A 20105-nucleotide genomic window follows, 5' to 3' on the forward strand; every position below is an offset into this window, starting at 1 on the left:
TTATGCAGCCATGTGCAGTGAGGCCAACATTTTTGGCAGGAATGTGCTATACGAGACCACATTACCTTTCCTTACTTTACCTTACTTTACCTTACCACTGTGATGGGGTCCTTATGTTCTATCTTACTAATTGACTGAAATAGATGCTTGTGGCATTTTCCACACATGCGCTGCTATTTTCCCTTTGCCGCAACATTAGCATGCCAATGTGAGACATGTTAGGCCCAACATCTATCTACCTAAGAAGAGACCTCGGCATGCTAAGCTACACCCTTATTGTATTGTGTCACTGTGAACAGACTCTTCTATCATACAAATGATTTACCTTTTCCAGTGATGGCCTGCTCTCGGAGGTCCACCTTCAAGGTGTGTACTGACACCTTCCATGGTAGTCATTCATGTCCATTTGGGATGCAAGCCATACAAAAGGTGCCCTTGATGGTTGTTGTGGTGAGGGATTGAACAAGAGGCTTGAACACACTATTGCTTGGCGACATCAGACCGGAGTGGCTGCGCCAAAGACACCAATACAATCAAGAGGATGGCAGAGTTACTATACAGGATACAGAAGAAAGGACCACCCACAATCTTGCAACTCACACTCAAATACATGCCAGCTCCCCCATAGAGGGAGAAACATTGTTATTGATAATAGAGGGAGATATAAAAAACTAAGGAGGCAAAAGAGCATTTGACATCTGGACTTGAACTTGGAAAGATTGTGGGATTATATAGAAAGTCGGGGGATGATGTTTTGACCGATGGAGGGATGTCAGTGCCAGTTCCCTTTCGAGCATTGTTCACCTGGGAGGGATTGAACTGTACCCTGGGTAAATGTTCGAGTTTGAGCCTCAAAGACTACAAAGCCATGTTCGAATCTGCAGATCAGCTTTGAAATATCTACTGTATAGTGTAGATACTTGAAAAAATACTTCCAGGTTTAGCACCTTACTCTATTGGAGCCCTTATTTTTATATCTCATTAAATGGCTTAAGAGTAAAAAAAAAAAGCAAATCCGTTTCCTGTGAATTTCTTGTGGGCTTTCTTGGCCCATCATTACCCCAAACAAAATTGGGGCATACTAAAAAAGCAAATGTCTGATTATATTGTACAAATTATGATTGTAATTAATAATAGGGAAGGAAAGTAACACTATGAGATAATTTGTAAGAAGGACCAAACCCATAGCACCTGCATCTGCTACTTCCAGCTTGATGCTGGAGGTAAATCCCCCACTTATCTTTCAATAATCGGCGGTGGTAATTCCACCAATATTCTCCAATGGAGGCCTTTCAATAGGCAATAAGACTGCCTTACTACCACTTGTAATCCTGTGGTAAACCCCACAGGACCAAGTGGCAGTAACCGATTGTGGCAATATTTCAGCAGATTTACCGCTGAATTACCATCAACTCTGAATGAGGCCCAAAGTGTCTTATCCAAAGGTGTGGGTCTGTGGTTACTGTAAGTACAGCGTTTTTTTTGGGCGGAGGGGATTCTTCTTGTAAGAGCATGCCATGTTTTAGTAAGAAACCTGGTACCACCTACTAATAATCTATGTTATCCCATTAAACTGCTTCCTTCACCTTTCAAGATAGTGAGGCAGGTCAGTGGGTTGATGTGCCAGCTGTGGAGATGTGTGTGCAAAGTCACAGGCTACAACGCAGAGCAATGGAGCAAGTTAGGTTTTCTTTCCTTTGGTCTGCACACAACTGCATTCAGATAATCAATTTTAACACCTGCACACGTGGATAACTGAGTTTGTGGTGTGCGCCATGCAAACGAGTGCTAGATCTATCATTTTTAAAATTTTAAATATTTTTTAAATAAAATTATTCACTCTGGTCTTGTTGTCTTTCAGGGGTTGTAGAGGCCTGCCTGCTCCATATGCTGAAACGCAGAACTGCTGGCTTCTTACGGAGCGATAAAATTGCAGCTCTCTTCACAAAGGTTGGGAAAACTTGTGTGACAGCGGCAGACATATGCAAGAAGGTGCAGGATTTGCAACAGCAGGCGGAGGGCAGGTAAGGCTGGCCATGTGCACCTAGAGGTCCCACGTTGTCCAAGGCATCAGGCAGGCTCATGGACCATCATTTCAGTAGCAAAGTGTGTGTACGTGTCTTGCTTGGTTGATGGTTTGTTCGCAAAATGATGTCTTAACCAGTTAAACATTTCAATTGATTACTCTAAATCTGCACAGGGTGCTACTATTTATTAAAGACTGTGCAATCAATTATTTTTGAAAATAAAGAAAACCTTCTCTACTTTATTTCAATATATTTAAAAACAAAATGTTCAAGTTTCAGATGAATGCTGGTCTGCAACCTAGTTTAGTTTAGTGTATTTGCTTATATAGCGCACTGAACCCAAAGGTAACTAGGCCATTGGCTTGTTGAAGAAATGTTACAGACATGTTATACAGATGCAGAGTATGTACAAGTGATATGAACAGAAGCAAACATAAAATTAGGATTACAGAGTTTGCATACACGGTAGTAGAAATATACAACATATACAGAATGTACCTATGTGGAGGCAATAATTTACATGTGTGCTACGTATATAAAAGCAGGGCGGTGATCACAAGTATGGCAAAGGAAGTCAGGATGGGCTGAGTGAGAATAGCCAGAATTTGACTTTGAAACGTAAGGCCAGAAAGGATCGTTCGCCCCTAAGCGTAGGGGGCGGTGCATTCCAATTTTTGGCAGCCAGGACAGAGAAGCTTGAGCCACCTGAATTTTGCAACCTGAACTTGGGAATGCTGAGGCAGTGAGTATAGGTGGATCTGGTAGGTCTGGTGGAGATCTTTCTAGAGAATTAATCCGCAAGGTATTTGGGAGCTGTGTTATTGAGACATTTATGAGTGATCATTAATGTTCTGAAAGTTATTCTGTCTTGTATGGGGAGCCATTTGACATTTTGTCTGGCATGGGAGATATGATCAAAGCGAGGAATATTTAGGGCTGCGCGGTGGGTGTTGGTTTGCAGTACTTGAAGTTTGTGAAGGTTTTGTTTGATTGTGCCCAGGTAGAGGGTATTACAATAATCCAGTTTGGATAGTATTAGGGCTCTGGCTAGAGTGATACAACTCTGTGTGGGTAAGGATGGTCTGCATGCATTTATTAATTTGATGGTGTAGGCTGAGGAAGAGATAATGGCATTAACCTGTCTCAATAGTGAGAGGGTTGAGTTGAGGTAGACTCCAAGTGCTTTGGCATCTTTGGAAACATTGATGAGGTTTCCATCGATGTTGAAGGACTTGTATAGCGGGTTAAGTTTGTTAAGCCGTTGCCTGGAGCCGATGAGTAAAAGCTCGGTCTTGTCATCATTTATACAAAGACTGTGCTTCGCCATCAAGTCTTGGATTTTGCTGTATATATCATTTAGACGGGCAGCGTCCTTCTCGTAGGATCCTGAGAGAGTCATGAGAATTTGTGTATCCTCTGCGTAGTTGGTGTAGGGGACTTTCAGGTCATCTAGGAAGTTGAATAGCATTTTAGTAAATATGTTCTACAATGTTGGGGAAACACAAGAGCCTTGAGGGACCCCACAGGTGATGGGCGAAGGCTCTTCGGAAGACCCTCATAGATATGTCAGAGAGGAAATATTGGATCCATTTGGCAGCATTAGGAGAGAAGGAGGCTGATGTGGTTAGGTGAGAGGTTAGGATGCTGTGGTCCACCAAATCGAAGGCAGCAGACAGGTTGAGTAATAGGAGTAGGGTACAGTAGAGTAGGGTACATCATGTGTTCCAACTTCAAGAGCCAATACGGTACTAAGGCGAAGCAAGCAAGTGTTGCATTTTTATCTGCTCTGAGAGAACATGCATGGGCCCTGATTCAGAATGGTTTTCAGGCCTGGGGGAGGTGAGGGTGGTGAGAATTTCATATTTGCACGGGCATCCTCTTATCTGATTCACAAATACTAAAACTGCATTCAATCTGAAGCTGGTTGGAGCAACTCTAAGAAGCCATTGATCAAACCTTTGCAACTGACATTTGCACACGGGCATCCTAGAGATGCCCCAGGCACCTCTGCTTTACTCCTTTAGTGTGCTTTTTGAGTAATGTGTGCATCACCACATACCAGGTGTACATCCGAGACCCTCCTCATTTGCTCCAGTGCAAATGTTTGTTAATCCCATGGTCTTGACCGAGCAGTTCAATGGACATGCAATTTCTATTTCCATACGTAACAAAGCGATGTTAGAACCCTTTACAACCGTTTGGAGCACGGTGGCTGCGTCCCAGTCAATCATAAAGCAGAAATTCCATGATCTAATCTCTGGTAGCGACCAGTACGTGTGCCTCTAACATAATCTTTGTCTCTGCCCCCTGCAGTCACATCCTCTATGTCGCGCTGCACCTGCATCCTCCCCTGCTTAGAACTTGCCTTCAGAGTGGTGTCTGTCACCAAATTTGGCTTCCAGTGTACCCTCCTCTCGCTAGTGTCCACTTCCTGCTTTTCCTGTGTACCCTATGTCGAGTTGGCAACATAGTCGGCAGGGTGTGGGGGGGTGTTTAATTGGGCCGGAACAAGACTGAGCTATGCTCCTGCAAAAAACGGTCTTGCCAGAGCACTGTTCCGTGTAAACGCTGCCAAGTTGGGGAAGCTCTCTGCCCCTGCCTGGCATGTGTGTCCTGCAGCTCACGTTTTCACAGACTGTATCTGAAAGTTGCCCTTTGCTCAATACTTAAACCATGAGAGTGTCCAAAACGTTATATATGTCTCATGCTTTGCACACATTTTTCTGTCAGGTTCACTATTTTGACAGAGGAAAAGAGCACGCTACCAAGTGTGTATTGCATGCACAGAAGGAATGATAGTTTGAATTACTAGCACAGACATGTTTGATAGATTGGGGGGCATTCTTATGTTCCCAAAATGCACTTTGTTTTTATGCAAAGCAGCCCGCATCCTATATTCAGGGGACGCACATCATTCAACACTTAGATCTGCCCCCAGTCCTGCCCACACCACTAACAATCCGCCTCTGCCACCCCAGCGCAAAGGGAAAGGTGGGGGGCGGAGGGAGGCAGTTGACTGCACATTTTGGCAATTTCCAGCTCTGAACATAGTGCAACGATAAGGATGCCTCCCCGCCATCCCTCTGCTTTTCTCCGTAGGGCTTTCCAGGCAGCAGATCTGAGCACCGCAACGGGTGCTACTGCTAAAAGCCTCAGCACCTTTGGGGCGGTGCAGTTCCGGTGATTAGCTCCCCTCAGCCCTCCTCATCTTCCCTCGCAATGGCCCAGCACTTCGGTTGCTAATGCTTAATTGTAATCAAGTTTCCTCCAAACAGCATGAGCAAAATTATTGCTAATGATATTTATTTCAGTAATGAGATGAGAATGCCAACACCACACACATCAACAACAATTTTATTGCACTCATTAATGAATTAGACATCCAATATCACAATCTAAAGTTTAGATTCTAAACAGTATAAAATGAATCATAAGGACTGCACAGCAATAAAAAAAAAACAGTTTACAAAACACAGCTCTAAACTTCTCTAAAACCATTAATTAATTCCCAAGACACTTCTACGATGTCCAGCAACCTCTCCTCTCCTCTCTCGTTCCCAGGCAACGGCTGGTGCTGCTTCTATGCACGGATTTAAAAAAGGACTGCAACAAATGACCAGAGCTTCTTCTGTGCTTAGCAAAAGCAACATGGCAGTCGCCACAATCCAGACTCCCCTGACCAGAAATAGGGGCTCGACCACAAATGTCCAAACAAAAGAGGGAGAAAGTACTAACAGAGTTCAACCTCTCCCAGAGTGCAGAGACACGGACTGACTCTACCCTTCAGACTTCCCCTCTCGCTCACCAGGAAACCACATAGAGGGGATCGGCCGAACCTCAGCTAATCAACGGACTCGACCCTGGTAGAATAACCTCCAAGATGGCATTATGGAAATGACTGGGGTTTGATTGGGGATGTAGTCCTGCTGTTTTTATACTCTGTGTCATCCGTGAAAATAGCTTCTCAAAAAGGTCTTCTCAATAGCATCTTCCTGAACAATGTCCTCTGAACAACCACAACGAACAAAGGGCAAAGGTAAAAGGTTTTAGCAAAAAATGAAAGAAGAGAGGCAGGGAAAGGGGGTGGCAGTGGCGTATGGGGGTGGGGCTGAAGCTGCCCACGAAGAACGAGTGAATCAAAATCAACCTTACAAAAAATAATGAAAGTCAGAAGATGTTATTTGAATATATATTTTTTTTGGGATAGGGAGGTTTCATTGCAGGAGATTTGGCCGAACCCAAATCCATCCAATTATTTTGGCTGAATTTGGCCGCAAATATATGTGGGGCATCGGTAGGGGTAATAATTAAGGTGGTGGGCTAAGGCGGATTGCCCCCCCCCCGCATACATTTGCGGCCACATGGGTAAAAAAAATAAGAAAATCGATGGATATGGATTAAATCAAATCTCCTCGATGAAATCACATAGAACCTGTTTTTCAAGAGGATGCTTCATGGAGAAGCTTCTCATTTCCAGTTCAAATTATATTGTCCCTTTTGGTCTTTCATAATGGTAACAATTAATCTAATAATTATTGGCTAGTAGAATGGGAGGTGGGGCTTGTGTCCACATTACCACAATTAGAGCTCCTAGAATCTTCCAGTGTTCTTATATTTATTATGTGGACAGCTCTGTGTGTTATGGTCATTTTAGATCTATCATTCTGTGTTTATTTATACTTATTTTTTATACCTATTATCTGTATTTTCAATATTTCTTTGTTTTGTAAAAAATAAAAATAGCCCTCAAGTATTTTACTGGACTTAGTTATGTATGTTTTTTTTATTTTGTTTGATCAGGGACACTATGAAGTTTATCAGCCTACAGGTGGTCAGTAACTTGACTGCGATTGGTTGATCCACTGGGAGACTGAGGCCTTTGCTCATTGGCTGCCCTGCAGTGCAGGAGTGTTTCAGCCTAGAGCGAGCCAGAACTTCAAAACCAGGCCAGGCCTCACCACAGTGCTAATTGTCGAGGGGCTTCCGTTTTGTGCCCATTTCTTTTTTTGGTACATTTCGTGAGTAGTTACAGAGCTGGGTGTATTTTTCTGTGTTTAACTGTAAAACAGAAAAAAGGAGATTTAACGATGATTCATTTGTTGTGTGAAAGGACCTATAAACAAAGACATTATTTTTTGCGTTGGCTTTAGTGCCCCCTATAAGGCAAATCTAGTACAGAAGAGTACAGTTAGGGAGAAGTGACATATGAGGAGGGATACATGCATGTGTTGTGTTGTTATTTAACCACCCACTGATAGCCCCTGGCCATGCCAATCCCCATGGCCGTTCTCACCCGCATCCTGCCGCCCCCTCCAAAACACATCATCCTAGGATCTCTTTGAGCTAACTTTATTAAGCCTTGGCATCAAACGTTGTGCTCAAAGTGCCTGCCAGTGTTTTCCAAAGCTGTCTTCTGAGAGTTAATTACTTAATTTGAGCTGTGAACGGCTACTGGTGTAACACAAATCTCTTAACCAGGCCTGCCTTTAGCCACTGGATTTATAAGCACTATGTGATTCCTTTACTGAAGTCCTGTTAAAAACAAGCATTGGCAAAGCTAACGGTTTTGGTTTATGTATAAGTATTAGGCATTTGCCAGGCACTGCTATTATATGCTCAGGTACTTGCACTATTTTGCAGTTGCTACCATCGATGGCCAGTTAATCCCACTATGGCAGTGCCTGTAAAATGTCTTTTCCATGCCTACACAATAGCCAAAACTGTTGGCATTGCCAATGTTTGTTTCTTCGTGGAACTGTAAAGTTTATTAGCTCATAAAAATCGTTTTTGAACATTCTGACTTCAAAAGTAGACAGGGAAACAACAATTCAGTTTACAAGCAAGATTCCTTTACACAGTACACTTCCTCTCTGGCAGTAACTTTTTTATCAATGAACATCCTATTTAGAACACCTAAAAGCGAGCTAAAAGATGGGAAAATTATTATTCTTTCTTATAGGGAAGCTGTTTACTTTTAAAGAACACTTAATGCACGCTCGCGTTAAATCCATTTCTGTTTAACCAAGTTTACAATTAAAATGCTTAATTTATGAAGACAGCCTTGTCTTTAAATCAGACTGTGCCTACTCATCCATTTTTTTAAAAAATGTCTTTATTATTTTTTAAAGAACAACAGATATAACATACAAACACATAACATAACTGGCATATTGGCATTTCTACAGGTTTCTTCTATGGGTTAATTATCCTGGAGCACTCTGAGGACCTTGCCATCTTCGTCTATAACAGCTTATGTGGGCAGGTTCGACCCTCCCGTCTGTACTGTCTTGGTTGGTTACCTCTGCACCACTGTCTTGTGTCCATCATTATTCTCGCGCCTCCTCGATGCCTACTCATCCATATCATGCAATGTGACTATTTCATCTATTGTTACGCTCACCTGGTTCCCACAGGGGCGTCGATCGGACCCGGACAGCTGCGGTCTCCACCAATGTGATGCGTAGTGAAGAGATGACAGTCTGGACTGGCCTGCCTAATCTTGTCTGCTGGACTCGTAGAAGTATTCTCCTGCAAGTGAAGAAAGGGATTTAGCCACCCGTGGACTTTAGTGATGGCCCCCCTCAACTGTTCTCGTTCTCCCCACTAATCACCTCCGATATCCCCTCTTGGTAACCTCACCTTATATTTTTAAATGATGAGCTCTTGATCCTGCATGGCAAACAGGGGCCTGTAGATACCAGTTACTTCACTGGTTTGAAGGTACTGGAGGAGTTCCGGAGGAATATTGACTCCAGTGTCTATAAAGTTCAAAGAGTTCAATATGTCCGATGTTCACTCTTGTTCCATTCCCTCCTTAGGTTGCAGCTGGGTCCAAATGAATATTGCCTGGAGGCAGCTGATGGCGTTCAGGTAAGAATCTGTATTACCAAACACTGTCCGGTAAAAGTTGCATGAGTTTAACTTGCTGTTTTCTCTCCCTTTATAGGTGCACCATAGAAAGATGCAGCGAATTAAAGAATAATACCTCCGGTGGTAAAGCAGGTAAGCCTATGGTGGCAAAGGGATTGTCTTTGTCGGTTTTCTCGGCTCACCTTGTTATTCCTTTTGTTTTCCCCCCAGGTGCTGGGTTTCGACGAAGAAAATGATGGAGGCAGCGCCGAGTTGAAAGATGCGGCGGTGGACTGGTGAGTATAACGCGGCGCTGCTGCTGGCGAAGCGACGCGTGCTGAAATAATGTCCTTTCCAGGCTCGGAGATGTGCTGGATCCGGAATCAGGTAAGGAATCAAATAATGTCCGTGATCTAACCTCTTCTCCTTTCTTTTCCTTTTGTCTAGGAGCTCCGGATTCGAGGCGGGCGTGGCAGAAGACTGGATGCTGACTTGCAGACACAGTGAGCGTTACGCTGCTGGATGCAGAATAACACAAAGCATGAGCGGCTGTTCGGGCGTGGTTTAAATAGCCTGCAAAGTAGTCCCAGGTAAGAAGTTCCCCAGAACCACACCCGAGTAAAAAATAGTCCCTGTAATAAAATAGTCCCATCCAGGCCTCACGTTGGCTTGGACTCATTTGCAGCATGGTCTGCATAAGGTAAGTAAAGTCTATGAGCCTGGCACCTATGGCGCCAGGACTGATTTCTATGATGAGCCTGGCGCCTAAGGCGCCGCCAGCCGGGGCTGTTGGGGTTTTAATGAGTATCTGGATGCCTGCTCCCGGGGCTGATGGACTCGATCCGGATGCCCGGGGGTAGGCATCATGACATCTATGTACTGTAACCAGCACCCAGATACATCCGGGTTTGCCGCACACTACAAATGGAAATAAATAAATAAATGTGATAACACAGTGTATTTATTTTACTCACTTTTAAATGTTTTCTTATTTGTAATCACAACTCAGCAAACTATATAATAGCTTTATAGACGCAGGGGTCATGGTCTCTTGGGATAATGACGCTTCCCCAATTTATGCCGCGTTCACCTCGGCCCATAACTTGGTGGCAGGTCATTATCTCCTGATAATGATCCCTCCTGAGGTTTGTAAGGCTACAGTATTTCAGTATTCACTGACAAATGTATTGTTTTGCCTCAGAGAGTAATTTCCTGAGCCTGATAGATCCAAATGAATTCTCGCAAATGACCCTAGCTTTTTCAGCGAAATGCAACTTTGTGAGTTGATGATATACCAGTCTGAAACAGCACATCTATGCATTTCTGACATTGACATGCACTTAGCCATACACTTTCCACTCACAGATGAACTATATTATAACATGCACTACTTTTAAGTCAATAATATCTGGTTTTCATACAAGACTTCATGTCGGATTCCGCCCACTTCTAAGAAATGTAACAAAATAATGTATTAATATCTAATTCATCGGTATTCAGTTAATTGATTTTGGAAGTCTGAAGGCCTGAGTTTTCGCTGCTGGGATTCGAACTTGCTAAGAGTACGCTGAATAAACATGGCATAGGCATGACATTATCCTGTGAGGCATTCACCTGTTCAATATTAGGCAATATATACATATATGGTCAAAATAGCTTTAATTCTGCAATTTCTAATGGCTACATATTGATCGTCAGAATGACTTTTATTATTGGCTATGCTGTGTATTTTGTGTTGCTTTTATGGATTTTCTTTTAAATGAACATTTGTACTGACTGACGTTGTCTTGCGTGTTTGCCTTTCAATTGCCCTTGTATGTCTGGCCTGACTCATACATACTCTGGGCATGTATGGCTGCTGTATAACACAGAGAAATACTGAGATGGAGATTTTGGTGCTGCTTTTTAATTGAGATTATATTATACGCAATGGTGGAGTGAGGTTTTGTTGCAAATGTACACAAAAATGTATTTTATGACAAACTCATGGGAACAATTCAAAAGAACACTGCATGTTATTGACTTTCTGCTCCAAAAAATACATTTTAACTGTAAATGGAAAGCCATTTATTCCTACCTCAGGGAATCAGTTTCAGAGCTCAATGAAAATTATTTATGTCAAAGTTGGAGGGAAAATTCACAAATTCCTCAAATGCATTTTTGCCACATGCAGGGGAGGAATTCAAGATATCATTGAAATGTGTATACATCAAATTCATGTGGTTGCATTGAGAGGAACAATTCAACAGTGTGAGTCTAGCATGTCAAACTCAGACTAATAACTTAAAGTACTTAAGTCGTGTATGTTAAATTCAGAGCAATAATTGAAGAACTCGTTGAAACAAGTTTATGCCAATCTCCGAGGAACAAGCAAATAACTCTTTGAAAGTAGTGCATGTCAAGCTCAGAGGAACACATTTAGAACCCTTTAAAATAGTACATGTCAAACTCAGAGTAACAACTCACAAACTCGTTGAAAGTAGAGTACAACAAATACAGAGCAACAATTGAACAGCTCTTTGTGACTAGTGTATGCGAAACTCTGAGTAACAAGTAAAGAACATTTTGAAAGTAGTGTATGTCAAACTCAAGTCAACAACTAAGAGGTATTTGAAAGTAGCATATTTCAAACTCAAAACAACAACTCAGGAACTCTTTGGAAGTAGTATATGTTAAACTCAGAGCAACAACTCAACTTTAGAGCTCTTTGAAAGCAGTGAATGTTGTTGAAGTGGTTTATTTAATTAATTATATCCATAAAACATACATGCATACAATCATAAAACATAATATAAAACATTATATTAAAACATTGCTGTAAAGTCACATCTTTGGGATAAAAGCATCCAGAAAATAATACCACTGTCAATTAGTGTCATAATGTAGTCCATCAAGCGTAGCTTTTAAGTTCATAAAAGAATGTAAAAAACACACACATTTGAATGCACTGTTGGCATCTTTGGCTGATAATAGCAGTAAAAAATGAGGGCTCCATTGCCTGTAGCCCGAGCCCCTTCAACCCATCATAAAAACCATAGAGGAAGTGTTTACTCAAATCATTACATAGAGGGCAGAAAATCACTAAATGTGCCAGTTTTTCAAAAACAAAAACAGGCAACATTAGTCGAGGACATGATAGCCCATCTCCTAGTTACTGCTATAACATGCACAGCATTAAACGTGGCACAGGTCAATAATGACCTGTGATGTCACTCACAACAAAGTTAAGATATGGGGCCATCCCATCAGAGAAGAGAGATGGGGACATAAAATTGGACCGTAGACCGATTAGGACTATGGTCTTCTTTATTATTTGCCCAGTCTGCTAGCAACGATATTTCTAGTACAGAGATCGGAACTGTTATAATACTCTGAGAAAATATAAATAGGAGCCTAGGTCCACAGACGTAAGAGTCGATTTAATAATATGTTAGCCACTCAATTCAATAATAGTTGCCATGGGTACACATGTAAGTCAGCAGAGATATAGTCAGAGAATCGACATCCACACACCACAGTGAATAGCAGAATATGATTAGTTTTAACCGTAGTTTATCGGTACTCAAAACCTGTCCTGTCTCTAAATGCGTGATAGGCCGCAGTTGTTTTGGGCACCTTCAGGAATTGGGATAGGAAGAGGAAGAAGGGTATCCAAAATCAGAGGAACAATTCAAAAGCCTCCTGGGAGTAGAGTTTGTTTTTTTGTCAAAGTCAGAGGAAGACATTAAGAGCTCTTGGTATCATTATTCTGTGGGTCCAAGGTTAGTGTAAGGAATGGATGCTGTTAGTACAAATTGCCAATGCAAAATAAAGGTATGCAGATAGTGGTGATGAGAATAAGAGCTGGGTGTTGGATGTTGCCATTGCCAAGAGAACCCTATGATCCAAGGAACACTGAAGTGGGCTTTGGATGCTAAACCTTTGTGAAACGTAGCGATTGTCACTTTTAGATTCTTGTGCTTTGCTCTTCTTTGGTGGGACCTTTTAGAATTAGGACGCATGGAAGTATGCAATGTAAATGAAAAACTGTAATTAAAATAAATGTAGATGAAAAAGCCAGTGAAAAGTGTTGACGGTCAGATTGTGAATTTGCATAGCTGTTCTTGAAGATATTAAGACATATTTAATTTTTGGGGTATTTCTCGACAGCTAGACTCTTTAAAGAGCTGGACATTTCTTACTGCTAAGAATAAGGATCTTCATCAGTGTGATGGAAAGTCTTCAGCAATCATTTATGCTATCTTTCTAAAATACTTTCTTGTCCTTCGCTATTACTTTTTCTTGCCTCCTAGCACATTCTGTCTTGCATTCACTTCCATGAGGTCCTCCTCCTTTACACCTTCAACCGCCCATCTCTGTGTCATTGCTATGTTATTCACTAACTAGTATCCATGCAACCGGCCTGCTTACTCCTAGTAAGGAGCATTTCCTTGAGGCGTGGGTACATAGTTGATTTCTGCATTTCGTTATATCGCAGTGTGGGCAGGATATCCCACTTTCACCGGCTTCGCGGGCCCCTCTGTTGGGTTTTTGCAAAGGGACGTGCACATCACCCTTCAATAACTTCCAGGAGGTATTTTAGGGGGCGCGGATGTGTGCTAAAACGGCTGCAGTCACTTGCAGGTAAGATTAACCATGAATGGAGCGATTCCTTTTTGAAGGTGCATCCAAAAGATCATTGCAAGAACATAGTCGTCTGCTTGGACTGACCAGTGAGCGGACTCGTGGCAGATGGGCCATACGTAGCGGCAGGATATGGCGGGCTGGCTCACTGTTTCCTGGCTTGCACACAGAGGGGTGGACAGATGACCAATTGTATAGGTTTCAACCCAGTCCGGGGTCAAGAATGGAAGCCTCAAATAATTGCTAGAATAGTGTAAGCTAGAGGGCTTTCCTGAATTTAAAAATGAGATAGCTGCGCTGCCATGCCTACAATTAGACTGTTTCCATGAGGTTTCACCGGCGTGCTTTTTCCGTCTTGTTCTCATTGTGTTGCTCCACAATGTGTTAAGCAACATTTTATGATCATCCGCGCCCCCTACAATACCTCCTGGCTCCCAGTCAAGGAAAGGATCAACTTTAAAATCCTCACCCTCACACACAAATGCATCAACCACACAGCACCCCCCTACCTATCTGAAACTATAACCAAGAACTCCTCCGTCCGCCCCAGAAGAAGTCATCACGCCAACCAACTCCAAGTACCCACTGTAAAAAGAGCCAAAGCCGGCGGCATTGGCTTCCCTCACATAGCACCTAAGCTCTGGAATGCCCTCCCCAACTCGCTCAGAGCAGAACCATCTCTGTATCTCTTTCGCAAATCCCTCAAAACCACGCTATTCAGCTAACTCCACCTTCCCTTCACCCACTTCAGCTCGCACACATCTGATACGAAAAGTGTTCGACACGAAATGCTTCCTGTAATGAAAATTGCTTTGAAACCATCTTCCTTCCATTGTAACCAGACTATGTATGTATTCATGTAACAGCGCCACGATGCCCCCGGGCTGATGTGCGCTTTAAATAAATCCGAATAAAATAAAAATAAATAAATAAAAATAAATGATCTCGAATTACTACTTGATAGATAGCAAACGGATATCTTTTTTAATACTATTATATTAAATTTAAAACATATTTTTTTAAATATATTTGAGGCTCTGGAAATTATTGCGCACCATCAAAGTAATCTTTAACTGTGTTCTCCCTCTAACTAGGAGATAGTGAAGGGATGTACCTGCTGTAGGATGTGTCCTTTTTCTTTCAGGGTTATGGAAATCCTTGGCAACTGGTATGCATTCTTAGTAACATTTAACATTCTGATTTGAGCAGAATTGTGTACAGGCGTTTGAAATAACCGAGTGTCAGCGATATCAAGGCTCAACGTCTTCAGTGTCTGTGTCTGCAGAAGCAGTTGGCGGCAGGGAGTGGCTGCCAAAGACCTCTGCGATCCCCTTGCATTGACTGTTGCGGAGGGGGAGAATGAAACAATGCTGGGCCGGACTTGGAGACAAATGCGTATAAACGGTGAGCTTGTCTGGCCGGACCCACCTTCCCCCCTTCGAAGTGAGGCCCGTGGTTTCTCCTCTGCTGCAGATTCTGGCCCTAATCCAGGGGAGCAACTTTCCCCTGCTCTTGCTTCGACTCCCCATGTTTCTTCATTGGGTCTGGGCAAACTCAGGAAGCACCTCTCGGTCCCAGCCAGTAGGTTGGATGTCACTGATGATGGGCCTGGCTGGCAGGAGCCCATCGGTTCTGGACACAGCAAAGAGAAATTCCAGGAGTGGCCCGGGTATTCTAAACTCGGACTCAGAAGCCATCATTCCGAATCTAAATACATTGATAGAGGTCAATCAGGTTTATGCTACATCAGGCTCTCAATCAGGCCCAATGGGGAATCAGAACACGATAACGGCTAGGGGTGATGAGCTGGGAATCCACGAAATACCATCAAGTGACCACCCTGCACTAATGGATAAGGAGGTTAATATGCCGAGGAGCCCTTTGAAGGGGAAAACTCTGGTTACTAGTTGTGATCAGCCACCTATAGCCTTGTCATCCTCCCTTATTGCACTCCGCTTGTCCCAGGATATAGCTGTTATCCAGCCATCTTTGAATAATAGAGCTAACTACGAAAGGAATAACTACTATTCGGCACATGTGAATGACTTCTAAAAGGACTTGGCTTCACCAATCTCCTTAGGACATTCCATTTCACTGAGTCACGACTTACAGACTGCAAAAAAGACCTGTGCACATGGAAACATTCTGCCCCCTATGGACACCTTGAACCCTATACCCAGGGAAGAAATTGGGAGGGAGGTAACTGAGTGACTCAGTCTTTTCCCCAAACAATCAAATCCCACAAGTGGATGGTCACTCTATACATTAAATTCAAGCAATAATTATGTCAACACTCTCAATCTCGCTGGCCCCCTTCATTAAGCTTCATTAACTGACTAATGAGGATTTAAGGACCAAGCCACTCTGCTGGCTATGGTCCACTCAAAATTGATTTACTTGGAGGCAGTCTCTAACAAGCTGCAGGCCAGATTGGACCAGGAAGCTGATGCCACACGCTAATGGCAAAGTAGGCTGTGTGACATGGCAAGTATGGAATAGATCGATAAAAGGTCTCTAATAGAAGCAGTTCTAGAGTCGCACAAGTGGATTCGGAAGTTGAGAGATAAGGTGGATTTGTTGGGGCCTGAGGGATCACTCTCAACTTTGCACTTGAAGAAGATGGCCAGTAAAGGAAACAATAAGAGCCTGAAGTCCAATTCCAAGCCAGACAAACAGGATGGTCTAAATCGGCCGATGGGGGAGCCCACGCCCAGAAATCATGGGTCAACAAACAATCTGACCTGGGAGGCGCCCCCCCTATTGTGCTGGTAGGACAGGTTGCAGAATCGAGAACATGCACTATGGAACTCCGATAACAGAAGTGGTGACTGGAAGTGGGGATAGTTTCCTTGGGGGGCCCAACCAGGACCAGTCAAGTGCAAAGGCTATACAAGAATTAAGAGCAGAATCAGAAAATCCTGAGGCGGCTGACCCGATCTACTCCATTTTCAGCAAAAAACGGAAACCCAAGCATGAAGGGCCCTTATTGCAAAGGAAAAAAAACGAAAAATATGGTTCTGAAAAACAAAAGATAATCAAATTCCACGAGATCATTCATTAGGAACTTAAAATCCTTGGAAAACGGTGTCCATCTAACGGAGGTGAGAAGTGTAACCTGAGTCCATTCTGTTGAAGTCCCTCTGCTTTGCTGACTATACAGGAAGCCCACAGCTTGAATGAGGTTGAAGAGGAAATTCCTGAGAGTGTCAATAATGATTCCATCTCTATATTGGACCTCTTTACATACTCAGTTGAATCATCTGAGGAAGCAATTCAAATAATCCAAACAGTCACGAAGATACCTGCCAAGAGGAGTCTTCCAGGATCTGTAAGCCCTCCTGATCTTCTGTTTACTAAACTGGCCCAGCGAAATGCCTCTTTAGCGGCAAGTATTCCTTTAGGACCCTGGCCAATCGAAGGGTAATGGTGGGGAAAAAAACACAGAGGACTGAGTCCCCCATTTTATTAAAGCTAAAATACAAAAAGGAACAGGAGGACGGGGGAGTTGAATGTGGATGCACAAAGAGCAGACCCAATAATATTATCCTTGGGGCATCGGAAGCAAGTTGATGATGGTTTGATATTGAATCGATTGAATGTGATGACCCTGTTACATCATCTACCGGCTTTGGGCTTTTTGACTTCCAAGGATATTTTGGTGGTGGAGTTCGTCCGAGAGGATAGAATGGATTGGGTCTGACTACATGTGAGATCAGAACGGATTAAGAAAGCCCTCTGGAGTTCTGTGTGCGACTTTCAATCCCTGGATTTTGATTTGACTAAAGTCGAAGAATCCCCATGCTCAGAATCAACCTATAAGCATGAGGGGAACTCTAAGGCCGTGAAGAAGAGAAATGGTCAATGGACAAAGGATCAGAAGGTGAAAGAGTTTGAATTGTGTAAGACCAGATTGGGTGCTGACATGCTGCCCCTGTCTGGAAATCGGCCCTCTGGTTAAAAGTCACTTTCTTGAGGAGGCTACAGATCGAAAGGGCAGTGGAATATGGAAATCCTAAGATTCTTGCCCACTTCAAAGGACGAAGATTGGTCCTGGATTCAGGTGGCACTGGCGCCCCAGAAGAAACAATAGTGCTTAAAGACCTTTGGAAGTGAAAGATTGCAAATTGGGTGCTGGAATACACAGGGTTTCTCGCACCTAATGAATCATAATTCCGTAGACTGGTCACACTACGATGTCCTATTATTTCAGGAAACATGGTTGCACGAAGCCCCACTATGTGATGAATATACGGCACTTTTAAATCCAGCTCTAAAGGGTCAGAGTGGCCGTCCACATTCTGGGCTGTTGCCACTTGTCTACAAGGCCACCCTAATTAAAGTCGTAAATCATGAAACACTTGTGTATAGGCGTGTTATAAATGCCATATCATATCTTATCATGAAAACCCAAATCCATGGGTCCAGGTTACAACTACCCAGTGGCCTCATGAGGCCTCTCAGGAGCTAATAACATCCATATGGATACACGTATATTGCAATCCCGCCAAAGTCGGCAGTGATACTTTTATAGGCTCAGTGATTAAGCCAGATTGGTCCATGTGGAGCCATATCTTATATTAGCAGGTGACCTAAATACTATATGTGTGAATGGGCACATGTTGGAACCCGGGGTAGGTAGTATGACGTAGGCTAACAGAGTAAGGGCACAAGCCTGGCTCCAAGAAACGTATGCTAGAGATTTATTCATGTTGAACAATATCACAGTAGGAGATATCCCAGCTAAGTATACTTGGGGCCGCGATGCAGCTAAGGCAGTATTGGATTTTAGTTTTGTCTCGCATAATGTTCAGGAGAGAATTCAGTCACTGGTGGTAATGGAGTCTGACCATTCCCTCCTGAGGATATGTGTTTCGACCCTTAACAACGGGTCTTTTTCAAGGCAAAACTGTTAAAAATACAACATAAACATGACATAACATCATTGGTGAATGAAAAAGATATTGTAAAGAACACAAAAAATATAAAATTGAAACACAATTAATACCAACATGTTAAACATCAAAGGAAGAGATGGGGCCAGAATCCATCAGGATATGGCAAAAAAAGGAAGCAAATATATACATGAAATCGGAGAGCCGTGCAACAACCAGTAATAATGAAAATACTAAATTTGCAATTTGTAATAAAAGAGTTGTTACTAGGAAGTGACGGACGTATAATGGTCAGGTTCCAAAGATAAGATGTTCCAAAATTGCAACCATGTAGAGAAAACAAAAGGTGTATGTCAAACCATGAGCTAAATATCTGAGTATAAGTGCACTCTTGACCGAAGTTGTGCCAAATATCAAAAAAATGAAAATAGTGCATATTATAACTGTCACAAGGCTGAGTGAATAGTGTGTGGCCAGAATCCAAACTGTCCATCCTTTATTCACCAAACAGGATGCATAGAAGAATAAGATACCATGATTACCACATTCCCCTAAGTGTCATATGATCCAATTAAAAAGTTTAAAAAGGTGGGTAAATTACCGTGTTATAGATCGTTTTGATTAGTGAATGCGAAGCGTATCACAATAGTGCAACACCAGAGCAAATTCAAAGATTGCCTGCTGGGTCGAAATGTAGCTTTGGAATGCTGTGTGGCAAGGAGTCAGATTAACATGAATACCATCTGTAGAAGGAAGTGTATGTGTCACACTACAGTAATTATTTATACCGAAATAAAGTGCAAGTACTAAATCTACCTTGAATCTGACATGGCAAATAAGGGAGACACTTGAAGGCGCCTTTTGGAAGCAAATTTTGGGTCTTCCACGAAGCTTGCCGGTGGCATGCATAAGATTCAAACTAGGTTTGCCATCGTTATATTCTATTTGTCTCTGGAAAACTCTATCCCTGTTCCATAAAAGCTTACTTTCTCATAAAGTCCCGCAATTGAGCATCCTGGGAGACAGTGCCTTATTCAAGGTTCTGATCACCTAAAACTGTAGAAGACAAAGTGTGCGAACATCTTGCCAGATTTAGATACATCAGTCGAAGCCCTTATATCCAATCCTGCCTCTGTAAAGAAGAAAGTGAGTAGGCAGAATTGGATATTCACTCAGCTTAAGCAGAACAGGTCAGTTTTGATGAAAGACTATGCGCTTGAATGTAAATCCCTAAGGGAGATACCCAGATACCTAGTATAATTTCCCAGACCAGTGATCAGGTCAAATTTCTTACGAGTGCGCTTAAATCTATATCCAACCACAGAGGTTCTAGCTACTTGGAGACAACTGATTGACTTGAAAAAAAAGGTGTAGATTTTGTAAGTTTCTGAGTAAAATAGAGTCATTAAAACATCTGCTAACATCCTGTATAGGCCTAACTGATCGGCGCACCCAGTTCTTGGGCCATAAAATAGCAATGGCCCGACATTGTCTCAGGACGAATGGTGGCAGAGATTTTTGTTGGGCGAACCTCCACCTCTAGTTTTTGCTGTGGTTAAACTCCTTGAGGGATTGATGGACGAAAAAGAATAATGATCATGAACTGGATTGAGAAATGATTGGTAACATACTCTGGTTAAATTGGAGGGTCAAGCCCTATTCGCTGGGAATTTTAATATGAACGTTCAGGTTGTGTGGGAGTTGGGGGCAATGG

At 42.6% G+C, this 20105-nt stretch overlaps 1 protein-coding gene across 4 annotated transcripts in view; it reads left to right on the forward strand.

Moving 5' to 3' along the window:
* SGSM2 (small G protein signaling modulator 2) overlaps positions 1-20105 on the forward strand; it is a 1574436-nt gene that overhangs the window by 631027 nt on the left and 923304 nt on the right. For all 4 annotated transcript variants that reach the window (XM_069614582.1, XM_069614584.1, XM_069614583.1 and 1 more), the window contains exon 3: positions 1862-2024. In XM_069614582.1, the coding sequence (XP_069470683.1) occupies positions 1862-2024 (163 nt within the window). The remainder of the gene's footprint in view (positions 1-1861; positions 2025-20105) is intronic.

Source organism: Ambystoma mexicanum, chromosome 9, assembly GCF_040938575.1.
Source record: "Ambystoma mexicanum isolate Mex_15411 chromosome 9, UKY_AmexF1_1, whole genome shotgun sequence".
In the NCBI taxonomy this organism is placed as follows: Eukaryota; Metazoa; Chordata; class Amphibia; order Caudata; family Ambystomatidae; genus Ambystoma; species Ambystoma mexicanum.